General features: G+C 35.9%; 1 protein-coding gene across 1 annotated transcript in view; it reads right to left on the minus strand.

Annotated features, from left to right (window-relative positions):
* Positions 1–2,425: 2,425 nt before the first annotated feature.
* Positions 2,426–21,771, minus strand: part of DNAJC15 (DnaJ heat shock protein family (Hsp40) member C15) — a 78,757-nt gene continuing 59,411 nt past the window's right edge. The window contains exon 6 of the mRNA XM_002920251.4: positions 2,426–2,654. Within this exon, the coding sequence (XP_002920297.1) occupies positions 2,584–2,654 (71 nt within the window). The 3' untranslated portion in view covers positions 2,426–2,583. The remainder of the gene's footprint in view (positions 2,655–21,771) is intronic.

A 21,771-nucleotide genomic window follows, 5' to 3' on the forward strand; every position in this document is an offset into this window, starting at 1 on the left:
AATGAATTTCAAACCAAATAAAGGGAATGGTTTGAAGACTGAATAAAACAATGTCTTCCACAATCACCATAGTTTTTTCCTTACTTAACTTCTCTCCACTTTTGACTTTATGCTGGAGATTGGCGCCATCAACTATGGTCTAAATGACATTCTGTGCTCCCTTTAATTAACTGTCCATTTGACTTACACTTTCTTTGGAATCTGGGAAGTAATTGTTTTGTTTTTAAAAGGTCTCTCCTGCTTTCTCAGATTGCATCTAAGTTGTGAGAATAAAAAGAAACTGCAATATCAACAAAGAACTTAATTAAGAAGAATATGCAATGACAGCAACTATGTAAAAGCCATCTTTACTGATAGGTAACCATTCAAATAAGCGTTTTACAGATAATGAGTTGAGGGTGGGTAGCTTCTAAAATCCAATTTCATAAATACAACGCCATTTACAGAATGACTACTGAATTAATGTCTACCTAGAGTAGTACTTGTGTCATCTGAAACTATTCTAGTTTACTTGAATTCTACACTCCTTTTTTTTTGAAATTACATTTTTATTTAAATTTCAGTTTTCCAGTTTATTAACATCTTGCATTAGCAAGGCATATTTGTTTCAATTAATGAGCCAATATTGATACATTATTATTAACTAAGGCCCATACTTTATTTTGATTTCCAGTTTTTACCTAAGGGCCTCTTTCTCCCACAGGATCCATCCAAGACATTCTACACTCCTGACAAAAATTTTAAAGCAATGCCTTAACTGATTTGAGTAAGGGGGGGGGGAAGAAATCTAAACCCTGCTACATATTAAAAACGGCCACTAATTCTTTCACGATCCTCTATATCCTCTCCCTTTGAGTCTAGGCAGCCTCCGTGCCAGCAGAACCACTGCTAAGACCCAGCTTGAGTTTGCAGCTTCCACTTCCTGTCTCTTCACTTTCCCTTGTAACACAGCCGCCATAGTGTAATGATGCTGCTTTCTATAGCCCCATGGAGAAGCCTATGTGGAGAGCAACTGAGGCTCCTGGCTGACCGCCCTGGTGAACCTCCAGCCAAAGCCTGTACTGACTTGCCAGCCCCATGAAGTGGCTCCTCCACAGTATTCAAAGTATTTTAAGAAAGATGAAATACAGTCGTTCAGTTTACCTGGGATGACCCAGGATTTGTAAAGGAGTACTGGAAAATAATGCCAGTACCATGTATCTGAATCTGTTTTCTCACCTTTGGGATAGAAAAGTGATGATAACCAGATAATAATTTCATGCAGTGTAAATTAAAGGGCTGGTCCTTCAAGATCATGTGTCCATCCATTGGTTTTGAGAAACTCTGTACTCTAATCACATTAATAAATCCTATTTCTGCTAATTGTGACTGATCTCAGGGGAAACAACACTGACTCACCAATCATATGGTATATCTCTTATTAATTGTATTTAAAGCCCAGCTCTCGTGCCACTTATTCTATGAAGCTCCTGCTTTATACTCTCAGTTTAAAATACTCTTGTCTTCTTTGAACTTCTCTAGCCTATCACCTATACCTCTCTAATAGTGTGATTTATCTTTCCTCTAAATGTAACTTCTTTGGGGTCACGATCCATGGTTGGTTCACACCTGTAACTCTCAGAGGACCCACTACAGTGCCTTACACATTATAGGTGGTCAATAAATATTTGCAGAATGAATAATTGAATAAATATACAGTACTAGAGGGCTATAATTAAAGACAAATTCCTCAGAATTCTCCTAACTCTTTTTCAGCCTTTCCTCACAGGGCTCATTTTGCAAATCTTTAATCATTTTAGTAGCTCTCCAAGTTCTCATGCTTCAGTTATAGGGTCTCGCAGAGAACACAGTTCTTTAACAAGTCCTAACCACTATTTTACAAAACACCATTTAATAAATTTGATTGAGTTTCTAATAATTTTCTCATGGGATGCCAGTCAGCGTTTGATCTCAAAACCTTACATAGGCAGAATACTAAAGTCCTCTAAGGAAACATGGGACAATGTGAATATAAATACCAGCAGTAAGAAAATTTCTACTTATTGCTCATAATTCCCATATTACTGATGATGATACTTGAGTGAGGGCAGGGAGCTGGGGGAACTTAGGACTAATGGAACAAAAAAACTTAAAATGTATAACTATCACAGAGAAAGGAAGAAAATAAGGAAAGAAGATCAGTTATAGAATTTTAAGGTGTTCCCTTAAAAGATAATAAAAAGATAGGGGCATCTGGGTGGCTCAGTCGGTTAAGCGTCTGCCTTCAGCTCAGGTCATGATCTCAGGGCCCTGGGATTGAGCCCCGCATCAGGCTCCCTGCTCAGTGAGGAGCCTGCTTCTCCCTCTGCCTCTGCCTGCCGCTTCCCCTGCTTGTGCTCTCTTTCTCTCAAATAAATAAAATCTTAAAAAAAAAGATAATAAAAGATAGACTGTTAATCTTTTATTATTATATACCTTAAGAGTGGAATAAATGATTGTGGTCAGTGCATGTATGAAAATTATGAACACCGTGGTTTAGATTAATTTGCAGGACTTTTTTGTTTTATATTCCCCCTTCTTTTCCTTCAGAATGATTCTTAAGCATCAATGTTTGGTGGTTGCTTCTAGCAAGTCTTTTGCTTCATTTATTTTGGTTGCTAAGTAAGGAGATCCACCTGAGAGGACAAAGAAAAAATAAATGGATTAAAACACACTTCGTTATTGACATTTTTAAAGTCTCAAATAAAGAAAAACACTCTTAATTAGAATTCTCTGATATTTTCCCACACATTCATCCTCTTGACAAATTATTTTATAAGCTAAGTAGAAATCACAACATCATAAATTAAATTTGTTTAGTGAAGCATTACAGATACCCAACAATCAAAGATAACCTCTGAGAAAAATAATGAAAGAAAGCTATGATCAGGAGTAATTTGAAAAACACTCAAACATTTCACTGGTCAGACATTGCCATTCAAATATTTGATCAGAAATTTTCTGAAATTAAGTGGATGGTTAGGTAAATAAAAAATGGTCTCACTCCAAAACTTTTTTTCTATAAAGGGAAGAATATTCAACTATGAAGGAGGGTATCTTTCTGAAGGAGGTAAAGCAATCCAAAGGACCTTTCAGCGTCACATCAAACCTTACATTTCCACACACACACACACACACAAAATGTTAGAAAATGCAACTATGTACTCTCCAGTTCTAAAAATCGTATTTATTAATACAGGTGAATGAATAAATGATGATAATAAAAATAACATTAAAGGAATGCTCCCTGTTCTCTGAAATGATCCTAATTAGAATACTTATGGAGTAGTCTTAGATTCACTGTGCCCTAAAATAAAATTACATCAGTTCTTTTTTTAGAATTCTTTGCAATGAATTCTTTCTAACGCAAACAGCAAGAGGGAAGGAAATTGAGCTGAATTTCAAATTCAGAATCATTATAAATCACAAACAGAATCTGACATACAAAAATATTAGCCCCAAACAGTCACATTAAAGCTATTTAAGCATTATATGCTTTCTAACTTCCAGTCCTGAACATTTTCACTGCTTAACACTTGAGCTAACAATCATACTATGGTTCACCAGTCTCTTTGTGTTTGTTTTTATTTTTTTATTCTTCCCTTGAGTACAAACCATCTATGGCTTTTGAAAATCTCCTAAGACCTCAGTAGCTTACAACAAACCAAAACACATCTAGGTAGCATTGGTGTGTAAATTGTCCAGACCATACCCAAGCCTTTTATTAATATCATACCACCCACTTTATATAGGAAGAAGAAAGCAGGGAAAACAGATCAACTAACATGGTGTTGTAGTAGAAAGGGCAATGCCGGAGAAGCTATATTTAGCTTTTTGCCCTTGAGGATACTACTGACATTTCCATATCAAGATCTGAATTGCTATGAACACTTATGGAATATATCATGGTGCGTCCTTGAATATACAGTAAGAATTACAAATGAAGCTGATGAAAGTTTCCATATGCACTTGGTCATGAAATAAATTGATTTCATGATTATCTTTGAAAATCATCTTGGAATTAGGTAATGTCAATCTTGGTAAGATGTTTGAATGTTTAGAGTTACCAAGGTAATGCCAGGTATTTTGTATGTCCTCAACAAATATTAAAATATTATTTGAACTCAAATATAACCTGTAATTGATTGATATGCACTCTGGATATTTAAATTATAGGCCATAATATGCTCATTTAACAGACAGAAAAAAAAAACAAAGGCACTTAAGTTAAAAGCTGCATTAAACCTTACATTTATTGATGGCAAAGTTAGAGAAAAAGAACTGACAATTTATTTAGAATACTGTTGAATTACCACTCACCCTCTTTAAGATAGAGGAACACTGGACTTTCAATTTATATGCATGGTAGAAACTTTGGTCCGGCTCTCATTCTACCCTCATTCTGTCTACCTAAAACTTGGAAAGCTACAACTCCTGTATTCTCTTCAAGTAGTGTTTGATTCAAATTAGGATCTATCAGTGAGGGACAATCTTGTGAGATTTGGAAGGCCCAAGTGATAGAAAGCTTTCTTGCTGGCCCCCTTTGTTATTGTTGCTAGCCAGTGAGATCGTGGTATAGTAGTGGCAGCAACTGTGCTTCTTGTACAGTGCAGTGACAGTCTATGTTGTAGTAGCTTCCCTGACAGAGCAGCTCTATCATTATTTGGGGAGCCATTTTTGTAGGCCAAGTCTAGAATTTACTCCTTTAGACCTTCCAACAATCTGTAACCAGTAATTCATTGTATTTAATGCTCTCCTGTTTAGAACATCCAGTTCCTGGCACTGAATCTTGACTGATATAACAATGTAGGATACATATCCTATATTTAATGGACACAATCTGCTTTTGGATCTTTCGATCCTAATCAAATTTCTTGGAAGAGTAATCTGAATTCCATTTAGTCAGAACACTCACCCTTACACTTGATCTCTATACCATCTCCATCACATTAAACACTTCACTAAACACTGCCAGAGCTCTTTTGCCTTTGGCTACCATAAAACTATTGTTTTAGATCAACCATCCCACTGACACCAACTAGAAAAGCTGAATAAAATACAAACATATTAGTATGAAAGCACTGGAGTTCTACCAAGTCAGTCAGATCTTGACGGCCAAGATCCTAGAGATAAGGAAAATGCACTGTGATGAGCCCAACATTCTGCATTACTTATATCCTTCAAAGAAATTAGATACAAAATAGTACATACTATATAATTCTACTTATATGAAATGTTAGAATAGACATATCTAGGGATGCCTGGGTGGCTCAGTCAGTTAAGTGTCTGACTCTTGATTTCAGCTCAGGTCATGATCTCAGGGTTGTGAGATCGAGCCCCACATTGGCCTCTGTACTAGGAGTGGAGCCTGCTTAAGATTCGGTCTCTCCCTCTCCCTCTGGGCCTCCTTTCCCCTCAAAGAGAGAGAGAGAGACAGAGAGAGAGAGAGGGAAAAGACATATCTAAGCTAATCCATAGTGGCAGAAAGTAGAATGGTGACTGCCTAAGTTGGGGTTAGGGACTGGCAATGGCAAGGGGCACCAAGGAACTTTTCGAGTTTTAAAATGTTCTGTCTTGTGTGTTAGCAGTTACATGGGTGTATACGTTTGTCAAAATTCATCAAACAGAACATTTAAATAGATACATTTTATTGCGTGTACATTATTATCTCAATATAGTTAAGTTAAAAAACATGATGAATAAACAATCTAAGTGACATACATAAAACACTCCACCCTCAAGTATAGAATATGCCTTCTTTTAAACTGCATAAGGAACATTTACTGAAGTTGACCACGTGGTACATTATAAAGTAAGTCTCAACAAACTTCAAAGACTCAAATCAAAACAAGCAGTACAACTTGTAAGTGCGTTCCATGGACTAGTGCTGGTTCACAGGTGTTAATGAACCACAACTAGATAGGTTCAGATATTGAGAATAAGTGTTTAGAAAACATAGCCATTTGATATAGTAATGTGTACCCGTAGAATCTAATAATTAAAAAAAACCTGGGGCTTTGCTCTTATATATCTTTTTATTTCAATTTTCTAATAAATTCATTTTTGTTATATTTTTTTTAAAAGTTGCTAGTCCAACAGAGATTGGGAAAAAGAAATAAGTCCTCTATCACAGACAGTTTGAGAAGTACTATACAAAGCATGCAAATTGACTTTAGTGGAATTAAGCTGGAAATCAATAACAAACACACCTAGAGGATCCTAATGCTTGGAAATTGATCACTACAATTGTAAATAATCCATGCAAAAAATATCATAACATAAATTAGCATTCAAGAGAATTAACGGAATCAAAGGTTAGTTCTTTGAAAAAACTGATCAAACTCATACTAAAGCACTTGAAATTTAAATGGAATAAATTCCAGGAAAAATAAAAGGTATCAAAACTGATACAAGAAGAAATGGAAAACCAAAAGCATCCTATCCAAGAAACTGAATCTATAATTAAAATCTTCCCACAAATAAAAAGCCTGGTAAGGATGGTTTTATCAGTGACTTTTCCCAAAAACTAGAAGAAAAAAAAATCACATTTTAACTCTTTTTATGAGGCTAGCATATCTTTGATAGCAAACCCTGATGGAAGTATCACAAGATGAACATAGATGCAAAAACAAACAAAATATTAGCTTATCCAATCAGGCTAAATATCATGACCAAGAATCCAAGACTGGCTTTAACACTAGAATATTAATCAATGTAATTCATCAACTTAACAGAATAAAGAATAAATATCCTATAATCATCTAAATAGATGTAGAAAACTCAATGCACATTCATAACAAAAACTTTTAGTAACTAGGAATGGAAGGGAACTTCTTCTATGTAACAGAAGTTATCAAAAAATACAGCCAACATACTTAGTAGTAAAATGTTGAGAACTTTGGCTCTGAGATCAGCAACAAGAAAAGGATACCTACTATCATAATTTCTATTTAACACTATATTCAAGGGTCTGGCCATTTTAATAAATGCTCCCCTCCATTCTCAATTTAAAAAAAAAGAAAAAAAGGATTAGAAAGAAAATGTCATTCTTCACAAATGACATGTCTGAGTATGTAGAAAATCCAAAAGGATCTAAAGACAAAATTATAGAATTAAATGAATTTAACAAGTTGCTGGATGGATACACAATAGCAATACATACAAACTCAATTGTTATGTCCTGGAAAAAAGGTAACTATACAATATAAACTTTTGAAACAACACAATTTATAGTAGCATTTAAAAAATTGATACCTAGGGATAAATTTAACTAATCAAGTATATGACTACAACCCAGAACACTGGAAAGCCTTACTGAAACAAATTAAAGATCACATAGATAAAGAGAATGATATGTCTTGTTCCTGGACTGGAAAACTCAATATTGTAAAGATTGAGTCAATTCTCCTGAACTAGATCTACAGATTCACGGCAATCCCAATCATAACCCCAGAAGGTTTGTGTGTGAATGTGTATGTGTGCACTTGCACATGTTCACATGCAAATCGATGTGATAATTCCTAATTTATATTAAAGTGCAAAGGGCCAAACATAGTCAAAAAATCTTTATAAAAATTTGAAGGATTTACACTACCAACAATAAAAATTTGTCATGAAGCTACACAAACTAAAACAGTGTGGCACTGGCATAAGCACAAAGAAATTAACCACCAGAACAAGAGAAAAAACAGAAAGGTCTCCAAAAATACCTAGTTTCTTGATTTATAACAAGGTAGTACTATAGATCACCAGGAGAAAAAATGCTCTTTTCAGTAGATAATGCTGGACCACTTGGATATCTATATTTAAAAAATTGAAACTTTACCCTTACCTTACATGACACACGAAAATTGATTCCAGTTTATTACAAATATAATTATGTAAGATAATAAAGGTTTCAGAAATTATCTTCATGACCTTGAGACAGGCAAAATTTTCCTAGACAAAACAAAACACACTAAGTATAAAGGAAAAATTGGATAAACTGGACTATAAATATAAGCCAACCCGTGAGTATTCACATCCTTTGTAAATATGGCCAGGCATACACTACAGAGAAGTGTAGTGTAGGGGCAGAAGACCTGAACTTGAGATACCACCTTACATCAGCTACAATGGCAAAAATTGACAAGGCAGGAAACAATAAATGTTGGAGAGGATGTGGAGAAAGGGGATCCCTCCTACATTGTTGGTGGGAATGCAAGTTGGTACAGCCACTCTGGAAAACAGTGTGGAGGTCCCTTAAAAAGTTAAAAATTGAGCTACCCTATGACCCAGCCATTGCACTACTGGGTGTTTACCCCAAAGATACAGACGTAGTAAAGAGAAGGGCCATATGCACCCCAATGTTCATAGCTGCATTGTCCACAATAGCCAAATCATGGAAGGAGCCGAGATGCCCTTCAACAGATGACTGGATTAAGAAGCTGTGGTCCATATATACAATGGAATATTACTCAGCTATCAGAAAGAACGAATTCTCAACATTTGCTGCAACATGGACGGCACTGGAGGAGATAATGCTAAGTGAAATAAGTCAAGCAGAGAAAGACAATTATCATATGATTTCTCTCATCTATGGAACATAAGAACTAGGAAGATCGGTAGGGGAAGAAAGGGATAAAGAAAGGGGGGGTAATTAGAAGGGGGAATGAAGCATGAGAGACTATGGACTCTGAGAAACAAACTGAGGGCCTCAGAGGGGAGGGGGGTGGGGGAATGGGATAGACTGGTGATGGGTAGTAAGGAGGGCACGTATTGCATGGTGCACTGGGTGTTATACGCAACTAATGAAATCATCGAACTTTACATCAGAAACCAGGGATGTACTGTATGGTGACTAACATAATATAATAAAAAAAATTTAAAAAAAAAGAATTTCTGTACAATGAATGGACACCATTAAGAGGCACAAGCAAGCCACAGAGAGAAGATACCTACAACACAAAGACTCATATCTAGAATACCAGAATATATGATGTTCTCAAAAGTCAATAAGAAAAGGAAACAACAGAAAAAAAATGAATAAATACAGGATATTCATACCATGGAATACTATATGGCAATAAAAATGAGGGAATCATTACTACAGCATTCACTGCTACATAAATAAATCTCACAGAGATAATAAATGAAAGACAAACATAGAAGACTGCAAGCTATGATTCTACTTACATGAAGTTCAAAAAACAGGCCAAGCTGATCTATGGCAATAAAAGCCAGGACAAGGATCACTTTTGTGGAGTGAGGAATGATAGGAAACATACCTGAGGAAAAGTTTTGTATGCTTTTCTTAATCTGGGTAATAGGTACATAAATGGGTTCACTTTGTGACAATTCATTGAATTGTACACTTATGATCTGTGTACTTTGATGAATGTATATTTCAACTTTTAAAAGTTTATTGAAAAATTTACTGTGATATGTTGACCTTCTGCAGTTCAATGACACTATAAATTCATATCGTTCAAAAATCACCAGGGCTCAGCAAACCTATGATCAAGACCATGATGATGAGGACAGTGACAATGCATTATTCTACTTTTCTACTTTCTTCAAGCTCATAATCTCGTTCCAGGTCCCCTTCCTTCTGGAGAAGATTGAAATCATGACTGTGATTTGTCATTTAAATATGTCTATTTACCCATTAGATAATAAATACCTTGAAGAGCAATCTTGCATTACATATCTCTGTATTATCAACACAGCTCTAAGTATACAGATGGGGCTTGAGATACTCTTTGTGAAGGAGTAGGAAAAGTAATGAGTCACTATTCCATTATTTTCTTGCATCAGGCACCAGCTTCATAGAAGTAAAACCACTCCAAAGACACAGAAAACAGGTAAACAAGAGTGTTATAAGAAGGTGCTTTAAAAAATAAATAAATGTCTGCAAAACATCTGAGTAAGAAATCCTAACTAGCACAAGAGAAAATAAGCAAATATTCTATAATTAACAAGTGTTTCAAAGTTAGGTAGAATTATTAATAATTACATAAAACTAATAATATTAGTTATAATTTGATAATAATTATACCTAATTAACTATAATAATTGTTACTAATGTGAGTTTATTAATTAGCACACCATTCTGAGGAATAAGAATATAAAAGTTGCCTTATATCCTTGGGTCTTTCATAGACAGATCTTTTCATGGATTTTTATATATTCTTTAACTTTCATTAAAACTTATGAATGTCTACATCCCAAATCTGTAAGACAGAAGTAAAAAGTATTATCATCTGCTGATATGAAGGGTTCTTAAAGGCCACCCACATTTCTTAAAAGAAAGATGTTAAAATCATGTGGAGGCACATGGATTGACTTCTGGCATGAAGAGTTCCACTGAGCTGCTCCCCACTAGAACTGGTGAAAACTATGTAAAAAAACTCCAATGACTTAAAGCTGTTGAAAATGGTTTTAAAAGCAAAAGTGAAAAGGAAATAACTATTCAAGAAAATCTATGAAAAATTCAGTAAGAAAGGCAGGAAACTGTGGTATTTGAACCAAAACAGCTTCCTCCCTCTCTCCTCCCAGCTCAGCCAGGCAGACTTCTGCTGAACTGCTGCAGTCAAAAACACAGGGCTCCCTCTCTCCCCAGCTCCTGGACAAAGGGCTTTCTTTCTGGGAGGAGTAGGATCTCTGTATTTCTTCCTGGCCCTCACTCCCTGATGTTGAGGCTAAGTAATAAGCAAGTGATACAGAAGTTCTACCTTAACTGTGGCTCTCAGAATACTGGGCCTCAAGAACCCTTTTCCCAGTCCATAAGGCAAGGTAGTTCCATGTAGAAGAGGCAAGCCAAGAAGACTACTGCTCCCTGCATTGCATGCTTAGCTCCTACAGTGGGGGGTTTCACTTGGAGAGAAGACTGCCATAGTTTCCAACCTCAGCTCCAGAGCCCTGGCAGAGATTTTGCCTGTGAAGTAAACAGGCCATAAAACAGAGAACCTCTAACTTCCTTCCAAAGGGACTGACTTCATTTGCAACACAGCATGGAGGGTGCTCTCAAGGACAGTAGAGGTTCTGAAAAACACTTGGGAGGAGATTCATGAATCTAGTAAACATACAGCTTAGACTGTAGGCCAGTTTACAGGACAGAACTAGGAAACAAACAGCAAAGAGGAGCCCTCCTGGGGTCAGAACAAATACCAAACACTGACCCCAGAAACTGTTCCATCAAAGGAGCAACTATTTGACTGTATTAGTTTGTAGAGAAATTTGTATCTCAGGGCATTGTTGAGAACAACTGAGTAACTGGTCAGGAATTAGGGGAGTTTACAGGTGGGTGTGATCAAGAAAAGAGAGGAAGAGTGCCCTACCAGTACCACTGTCATCCATGGTGACTGATGGCATACCCAAAGCTATGCCTCCTTGAGAAGCTGAACACTGGGGGAGGGGGGTGTCGACTTCACTTAAATAATACAGACAGTTACTAAACAAATAAAAATAATAAGACTTCCCTGGGGTGGACAAGTATCTGGAGCTACTACAGCATATAATCTAAAATGTTCAGTTTCAAAAAAAATACTGCAAGGCATGCAAAGAAACAGGAAAGTAAGCCAGTATGACCCATTCATACATAATGAAAAAAGCAGCAAACTACCTGTGAAAGTGATCAGATGTTGCATTTACGGGAAAAGATTCCAAAGTAGTCATTATACATCTACAGAACAAAATTTAAAAACCACTAGAGATGCTCAAGAGTAGATCTGAACTGGCATAAGAAAGAATTAGTGAACCTGAAGATAGAGCAACTGAGATTATGCAAGCCAAAGATCTAAAAGAAAAAATAAGAAAAAAGAACAGAGCCTCAGAGAAATGTGGGACATCATTAAACTCACAAATATACATGTAATGGGAATACCAGAAGAAGAGGAGAGAAAGAAAATGAAAAAACCTTTGAAGAAATAACAGTTTAAAACTTCCAAAGATTATTGAAAAACAAAAACCCACACATCTAATGAGCTGAACACACTCCAAGTAGGATAAATAAAAAGAGATCTAAAAACAGATAAATCATAGTAAAAATGTAAAAAATGCAAAAAAAATGCAAAAAAAAGTCAAAGACAAGGAGAAAATCTAGAAAGTGGTGTTAAATTAATTAAATAATGAAGGCCATTGGACTGAAGTGGCTTTAATGCTTTAGTAGCCTATATAACCAAATCAAAACCTAAGGCTGTAAATCCCTTAACATTAAGAAATTGAAACCTGAGGACAACTAATCACAAAGAGTCAACTAGGCTTTTCCAAATAAAGCAAATGCTTAAGCTGTAGCCAATTAAATAATTTCTTTGTTTTGCTTCTGCCTCTTCTCTATAAAATATTTCCCTTAGCTTCTGTCAGTGGGGTGTTCTAAACCGATATCAGTTTGGCAATACCCAATTCAAATAGATTTTTTGCTCAAATAAACTCTAAATTTTTTTTTAAATATTTTATGTATTTATTTGAGACAGAGAGAGGGTATAAGAGGGGGGTGTAAAGACAGAGGGGGAGGGAGAAACAGCCCACGGAGCGGGGAGTCTGATGTGGGGCTTGATCCCAGGACCCTGGGATCATGACTTGAGCTGAAGGCAGATGTTTAACTGATTAAGTCACCCAGGCACCCCAAACTCTTAAAATTTTTAATATGCCTTGGTTTATCTTTTAAAAGAGAGAAAACAACATAGTAAGAGAAAAACAATGTGTCACTTATAAAAAGACTCTCCAATAAGATTAATAGCTGATTTAGTAGAAACAGTGGAGGCCGGAAGGCAGTGGGATAACTTAATCAAAATCCTCAAAGAAAAACAGTAGACCAAGAATCCTAATTTCAGCAAAGCCTTCCTACAGAAATGAGGGCAATACAAACACTATCCCAGATAAACAAAACTGAAAGAATTTGTTGTTAGCAGACCCACTTTAGAAGAAATACTAAAGGAAGTTCTTTAGGCTAAAAGCAAATGACCACAGATGGTACTCTGAATTCGCATACACAAAGAGCACTGATAAAGACAACTGCAAATATAAAAGACAATATAAACACATATTTTTCTTTCTTCTCTTAATTGATTAGAAAGGCAAATGAATAAAATAGCATGTACTGAATGTATTGTCCAACCTATAACATTTAGATATATATGCATAATATATTTGCTAATAATAATACAAAGGAGGTGTGTGGGAACAAAGCTGTAATGGCCTAAGGAAATAACAGCAGATGGTAAAGTAATAATTCTAACAATGTACTGTTGGGTTTATAACATTAGTAGATATAAAATGTATAACAATTCCACAAAAAGGGTGAAATGGGAACAGAGTTATATAAAACTGATGTTTCTATGTATTACTGGAATCTAGTATAAATATGAAGCTGAGTCTGATAAATGAAGATATATTAAACACTAGAGCACTTTTTTAAAAGAGATTTTTATTTATTTATTTGAGAGAGAGTGCGTGCGCAAGAGAGAGCACAAGTGTGGGGGGGAGGGGCAGGTGGGAGAAGCAGACTCCCTACTGAGCAGGGAGCCCAATGCGGGGCTCAATCCCAGGACCCTGGGATCACAACCTGAGCCAAATGCAGACGCTTACCCTACTGAGCCACCCAGGCACCCCAATCACTTTTTAAAAAACCTCAAAAACCATGAAAAACTAATTAATTAAATTAAAAATCCACACAGAAAACATTCAATCGATGTAAAAGAAAGTAGTAAAGGAGGATTAATACAGGAGTAAAAAAGATGTGAGACAGAAAACAGAAAGTAAATCAGATGTAAATACAACTATGTTAATAGTAACAATATATGTGAATGGATTAAATAAACGAGTCAATCAAAATGTTATCAAATTTGATTTAAAAAACATGACCCAACTACATGTTGTCTGCCAGACACACACTTCAGATTCAAAGGCACAAACAGATTGAAAATAAAAGGATGCAAAAAGATATAGCATGAAAAAACCAACCACAAAAAAACTAGAGTGCATAAACTCAAAACAGGCTTTAAAACAAAAAGCATAAATGAGATTTTAAAAGGGACATCTAATAATGATAAAAAGGACCAATTCATTAAGAAGATGTGGCAATTATAAACATATATTCATCTAACAACAGAGCACCAAAACATGAACAGAAACTAAAAGATATAAAGAGAGAAAAAAGACAACACGAAAATTAATGCCCCACTTTCAATAATGGATAGAACAACTAGACAGAAGATCAACAGGAAAACAGAAGAACTGCACAACACCTAAACCAACTAGATGTGACAGACGTCTATAGAACACTTCACCAAAGACAGAACATACATTCTTCTCAAATGGAACATTCTCCAGGACAGACCATGTGCTAGGCCATTAAACAAGCTTCAGTAAATTAAAATGACAGAAATAATGTGTTTTCCCAGATGAGAATGGAAAGAAGAAGGCAAGGAAAAAAAACCTGTGTAACCTTAAGAAGGATGGATGTGCATATAAAACATGAAATGTTTTCTTGCTCAAATTGTTATTTCTCTGATGTGGTTACAATCAAGAAGCAGTGGATTATAGTTATTAAAAAATTCCTGTCTGAAGATTTGTAAAAAAAAAATAAATAAATAAAAAAGAAATAATGTGTTTTCCAAATACAATGGTATAAAATCAGAAATAAAAACAAGAAGAAGTTTAAGAAATAAATATGTGGGAATTAAACAACATACTCTTGAACAGTCAACAAGACAAAAAAGAAATCAAAAGGAAAACCAGAAAGTACTTTAAGATAAATGAAAATGAAGACACAACATATTAAAACTTACGGAGTACAACTAAACCAGTGCTTATAAAATGACAATTATAGCTCTAAATGCCCATGTTAAAAAAGAGAGGTCTTAAATCAATGACCTAACCTTCAACCTTAATACACTAAAAAGAATAAACCTAAAGCAAGTAAAAGGAAGGAAATAGTAAAAATTAAAACAGAAATTAAAAAAAATAGAGAAATCAACGAACCCAAAAGCTGGTTCTTTGAAAAGAATCCTTTAACTTGTTGATCAGCAATACAAACCTTTAGCTTGTTTGGCCGAGAAAAAGAAGACACAAGAAACCAATGTGAAATAAAAAAGACTATGGGGGCGCCTGGGTGGCTCAGTCGTTAAGCGTCTGCCTTCGGCTCAGGACGTGATCCTGGAGTTCTGGGATCGAGCCCCACCTCAGGCTCTTCTGCTGGAAGCCTGCTTCTCCCTCTCCCACTCCCCCTACTTGTGTTCCCTCTCTCGTTGGCTGTCTCTCTCTGTCAAATAAATAAATAAAATCTTAAAAAAAAAGAAATAAAAAAGACTATGAAAGAATACTATGAACAACTGCATTTCAACAAATTAGATGTTGATTTAGATAAAATTTACATAAAATGGACAAATTCCTTGGAAGACACAAAATACTGAAACTTAACTCAAGAAGGAATAGACAATTGAAGAGATCTATAACAACTTTAGAGACTGAATCAGTAATTTAAAGACCATGCAAAAAGCAAAGGCCAGGCCTAGATGGTTTACAGAAGAGGAGGAAGCACTTCCTAACTCATTCTATAAGGTCCACATTATCTTGACACCAAAACCAAAGACATCACAACAAAACTACAAACTAGTATTTCTTATGACTATGGATTCAAAAAACTCAACAAAATACAAGCAAACTGAGTCTAGCAACATATCAAAAAAATTATACACCAGACCAACTGAAATTTATCACAGGGATATGAGGTTGGTTTAACAACTGAAAATCAATTAATGTAATCCATTTATAGCTACAAAATAAAAAACAAAAATAGAAGGGAACTTCCTAACCTGATAAAAGGCATCTATAAAAAAACCCCACAGTTACATCATACTAATGGGGTAAAGATTGGATGCTCTTCCCTAATATCAGAAATAAGACAAGGATGTCTGTTCTCACAACTTTTCAGTATTGTGCTAGAGACTCTACTCAGGGCAATTAGGTAAGAAAAAGAAATAAAGGCATACAGATGGGAAAGCAAGAAGTAAAACTACCTCTATTCACAGATGGCATGATCTTATCCTGAACCCACTAAAAAAGCACTGGAACTAATAAACAAGTTCAGCAAGGTTGCAGGTGATAAGACTAATATATAAAAATCAATGGTACTCCTATACATTTATAATGAATAATACAAAAATGAAATTAAGAAAATAATTTTCACACTAGCATCAAAGAGAATAATACACTTAGGAATAAACTTATGAAGTGCAAAACTTATACACTTAGAACCATAAAAGTAATGTTGAAAGAAATTAAATTATCTAAATAAATGGAAAAACATCCCATGTCCCTGGATCAATAGGCTTAACATTGTTAAGATGCAATACTCCCTAAGAAAGGGGATCCCTCCTACATTGTTGGTGGGAATGCAAGTTGGTACAGCCACTCTGGAAAACAGCATGGAGGTCCCTTAAAAAGTTAAAAATTGAGCTACCCTATGACCCAGCCATCGCACTACTGGGTGTTTACCCCAAAGATACAGACGTAGTGAAGAGAAGGGCCATATGCACCCCAATGTTCATAGCAGCATTGTCCACAATAGCTAAATCGTGGAAGGAGCCGAGATGCCCTTCAACAGATGACTGGATTAAGAAGCTGTGGTCCATATATACAATGGAATATTACTCAGCTATAAGAAAGAACGAATTCTCAACATTTGCTGCAACATGGACGGCACTGGAGCAGATAACGCTAAGTGAAATAAGTCAAGCAGAGAAAGACAATTATCATATGATTTCTCTCATCTATGGAACATAAGAACTAGGATGATCGGTAGGGGAAGAAAAGGATAAAGAAAGGGGGGGTAATCAGAAGGGGGAATGAAACATGAGACACTATGGACTCTGAGAAACAAACTGAGGACTTCAGACGGGGGGGGAATGGGATAGACTGGTGATGGGTGGTAAGGAGGGCACGTATTGCATGGTACACTGGGTATTATACGCAACTAATGGAGCATCGAACTTTACATTGGAATCCAGGAATGTACTGTATGGTGACTAACATAATATAATAAAAAATCATTTAAAAAAAAAAAGATGCAATACTCCCTAAACTGACTTATAGATTCAACACAATCTCTATCAAAATTACAGCTAACTTCTTTGTAAAAATTGACAACCTGATTCTAAAATTCATATGGAACTGCAGGGGACCCAGAATAGCTGAAACAATCCTACGAAAGAAGAATAAAGTAAGAGGACTCCTACTCACAAAATTAAAACTTATCACAAAGCAAAAGTCATCAAAGACAGTGCGGTACTGGTACAAGGACAAACAGGAAGATCAATGAGATAGAACTGAGAATTAGGAGAAGGGAGAAGGGGATGGATAGGGGAGGGAGGCTTTGGCTAAAGGATATGGAGTTTTTTTTGAGGTGATGAAAATAGTCTAATTGAGGTGATGGCTGCGCATACCTGTAAATATATCAAAAACCACAGAATTGTATACTTTAAAGGATGAATTCCATGGTACATGAATTATATGTCAATACAGCTGTTTAAAAAAAAAGATCATGTAGAGACAGGAGAATTTGAAGAATACTTTGAGTCTAGATTCAGTGTAGCAAATGATTAAAGAATCACAGAAGCACAGAGTTGGAAGAGTCTTAAAGGGTTCTACCTAATTACCCAATAAATGAACACCTCCTTAGACATCCCTAACAAACTGTCCTCCAGCAGTTCTCAATCTCAAGTTACCTTCACTGCTCTGCCTGAATATCGCTTCTTCCACTGCTGTAGCTGCATTGCCTAGGACAGGGCCTAGCTCCCAGAAGGTACTCCATAATTACTAGTTAACTGATAACTTGTGAAGGGGAACTAAGATAACTCTAAGAACAGTCTTCCACATAGAGGTGCAATATTCAAACTGCTCATGGTTTCTTCTCAGTAAACATACTTCTGCCCTCACAAAGGCACAGAAGAGGGACTTCACATGTATGTGCAACATTTTAAATATGAGATGTTGCACAGAAGCCCTCTGAGTTTCTCATTATAGCAAGGTTTCTTGTTTTTTATTGCTTTGGCCAAAAACCTAAGTCATTCTTCCTCACTTTTTTCTTACCCCCAACCCATCAACTTTGTTGGCTTCACTTTCAGAATATATCCTCAAGCAGACCACTCTTTACCTCTTTCATCACAAAAACCCTAGCCTAAACCAATGTCATTCTTTCTTGGGTTACAATATTCTCTACAAACTTCCTTGCTTCCACTCTTGATCCCCTATTTTCTCCATACCTGCCAAAGTAGTCTAATTACTGTAAATCAAGTAACATCATTCCTATCACACTTAAAAATAAAAGCCAAAATTCTTAGTATAGCTTGCAAGCTACTCCATCATTTGGCCCTGGGTGTCCTATCCAATCAAACTTCCTATCATTCTTCCCTTTGCTCATTATACTCTGGCCAATCTCCTTACAATTCCAAAAACATATAGTATGCTCTTTTTTCAAGACTCTGTATTTGATGTTCTTTCTGCCTGAAATACTCTTTCTTCAGATTTTTGTATAACTTACTCCCTCAGGTCTCTGCTCAAATATTATCTCCTTACAGAGAATTTCTAAGATGGTATATATAATACTGCAGTTACAGGGGGCAGGCACCTCTCTCCAACTGCCAATCTCATTCCCCTACTTTATTTTTCTTAAAAACACTTATCATCATGGGGCATTTTCAATATTAGCCTTTTCTGCATAACAAAGTACCCCAAAACTTAGTGGCTAAAAACAATGGTTTTTTATTCTCTCTATTGTATGGATTAAGCTGGGTTAATGGGTTCTGAGTTGGGTCAGATCCTCTAGGGCTGGATGGTCCACGATGGCCCCACTGGGACCTTGGCTGGGACAGCTAGGCCACTCTCTCTCTTAGTCTTTCATCCTTCAGGGGGTGAGCCTGCTTTTCTTCATATGGTGGTCTCCATGTTCTAAGAGGGTAACAGCTGAAGCTGCAATACTTCTTGAGCTCAGACTTTAAACGTGTGCGTCTACTACATCCTACTGGTCAAATCAAGTCACAAGGCTAGCCTAAAGGGTACGGAAACAGACCATCTCTTGATGTGAGGTACTATGAAGAATTTGCAGAAAATTTTAACCTACCAAATTACCTATCTATTGTCTCTCCCAGTGGAATACAAGATCTGTGAAGGCAAGACTGGCTTCCTTGTTCAGTGTCTAGTATACTGTATGCTTGCATTAGATACTCCATAAATGTGTGTTGAATGAATGACCATTCATATGACATTGCTTCCAGCTCTTCACCATCCTGTTTGCTTTCCTCTGAATACTACTTAGTTTTTCAGTATCCTTCAAAATTTGGGATCTAGAAAGGGATACAAAATTTTACACAAGGTCCAACTGCTTAGGTTCAGTAAAGCTGGAAAATAAGTATCAGGTGAATGAATGAATGACAAGTACAGAAGACTGTAGTAACATTCAGTCTTATAACACTGATACTGTGTGTCCTTTACAGCAACTTAAGAACCCCGACATATTTTTTTAGTGGCTTTCACACTGTTGAATCTTATAGGCTTTGAGATCAAATATCCATATATGGCTCCTTTACATCTGAAACACTGCCAAGTCTCTGTCCTGTATTTACACAATTGATTTAGTGGACCTAAAAGAACATTACCTTTACCCCTATTGAATTTAAATTTAATCTCTTCTAAATCATTGACCTCTCTAGTTGATCATTTCCACTGACACAAAAACCTGCTCAAAACTTCTCAAAAGCTTCCAAAAAGTATATTTTAAAAGTAAAAAACAAGGGGCTCCTGGGTGGCACAGCGGTTAAGCGTCTGCCTTCAGCTCAGGGCGTGATCCCGGTGTTATGGGATCGAGCCCCACATCGCTCCTCTGCTATGAGCCTGCTTCTCCACTCCCCCTGCTTGTGTTCCCTCTCTCGCTGGCTGGTCTCTATCTCTGTCAAATAAATAAATAAATCTTTAAAAAAAAAAAAAAAGTAAAAAATGAAGAAAACAAAAGAAATTCTTTCCCTTAACGCCACATCCCTGTCTTTCAACTACTACTCCATTTCTCTCCTCCCCTTCCTTACAAAACTTCTAAAGAAAGTTGTTTATATAGGCTAACTCAGCTTCCTCATCTTCCTTTCACTCCTCAATCCACCACCAATTAAACTGTTTTTTAAGGTCGTCAAAGCCTTCCAAAATTGCAAAAATACTATGGATCCTCTTCTCTGTCTTCATCTTAATGGTTCTCACAGCAATATTCGTCACAGCTGATCACTAGTTTTCTGAAATATATTCCTCTTTTAGCTTTTATAACACCATTCTCTCCATTCTACTCATTTTTAAATTGTTTTGGCAAATGCAAATTTGCATGAAGATTATGCTACTTATATTAAAATGTAGCAAGTTTAATATTTTATAATGAATTAACACATATATGTCTTTAAACTTTCTCAGTTTTACCTTCTAGTATTATAAATATTGATAGATATAATTCATACAAAGACTTTTTGGATCTGAGACCAAAAGTTTGAAAATTGTTGCTTTCATACAAAACCTATGGCATTCAAAAAAAAAATTACTTTGCACCCCAAAGAAGACCTGAAAACCAAAAGGGGGAAATACAACAGAAAAAGAAACAGAGGTGAGCTAGATACTGGAAGGATTAGCCAAGGATCTTAAAATAACTCTGAGTCATATATTTAAGAAAATAAAGATGGAGAAGATAAATAGAGGCACAAAGAATTTCAAAGTGACTGGGATTCCACAGAAAAAGAAATGGAAATTTCAAAAATTAAACTAAAAAAAGGCGTAAGAGAAAATTAGACAGGGCAAGAAATTGGAAGAAATTATTAACAAACATCTATACAAAAGGATATACACAATATAGAAGAAAGTATAAAAGACAAATGAGACACAGTGAAAAGAGAGGGAGCCAAAAATGCACATAATTGGAATTTCAGAAGAAAAGGAGAGAATAAAGAGAAGAGGCAATATTCTAAAGTCTTCTAAAACTAATGAAAGACTTTATCCCACAGATTCAAGAATCTCTACAAGCCACAAACAGGATATATGCACAGAAACCTATACCAACTCACGTCATAGTACAATTGCTAAAAATCAAAGATGGAAAATCTTAAAAGCATTCTAAGGTCCTAGCATTATCTGAGGAGTGACCGCAGCAGTATTTTACTTTAAACTGTAATAAGTCAAGGAGGTATGCTGCTTCTTCGGGTAATCACTAGAGAAATAGGTTTTTACTTTTAAGTATATCTATGAAGTCACTAAAGAAAAAGACACACCAATCTTTTAAAATTTTGAATGAGCCAAAAAAAGTAAAGAAGAAGGAACATAAAATAGATGAGTCAAATAGAAAACAAAGAGTAACATGGTATAAATATATTCAAATATCATTAATACATTAAATATAAAAGCATTAAATACTTGTACTAAAAGTCAAAAATTGTCAGACCCCATTAAAAAAATAAAACCCAGGGCTCCTGGATGGCTCAGTCGGTTGAGTGACTGGTTCTTTGTTTTGGCTCAGGTCATGATCTCATGGGTCATGGGACTGAGCCCCACGCTGAGCTCCATGCTCAGCAAAGAGTTTGCTTGGGGATTCTCTCCCTCGACCCCTCCTCTGACTCACATGGGCGCATGTGCATGGCTTTTTCTCTTTCAAGTAAATAAATAAGTTAAAAAAAATTAAAACCCAACTGCTTAGAAAAGACAAACTTCAAACTTCAAAAATAAAGATACTGAAAGACTGAAGAAAAAGATGGG

Source organism: Ailuropoda melanoleuca, chromosome 7 (assembly GCF_002007445.2).
Source record: "Ailuropoda melanoleuca isolate Jingjing chromosome 7, ASM200744v2, whole genome shotgun sequence".
In the NCBI taxonomy this organism is placed as follows: domain Eukaryota; kingdom Metazoa; phylum Chordata; class Mammalia; order Carnivora; family Ursidae; genus Ailuropoda; species Ailuropoda melanoleuca.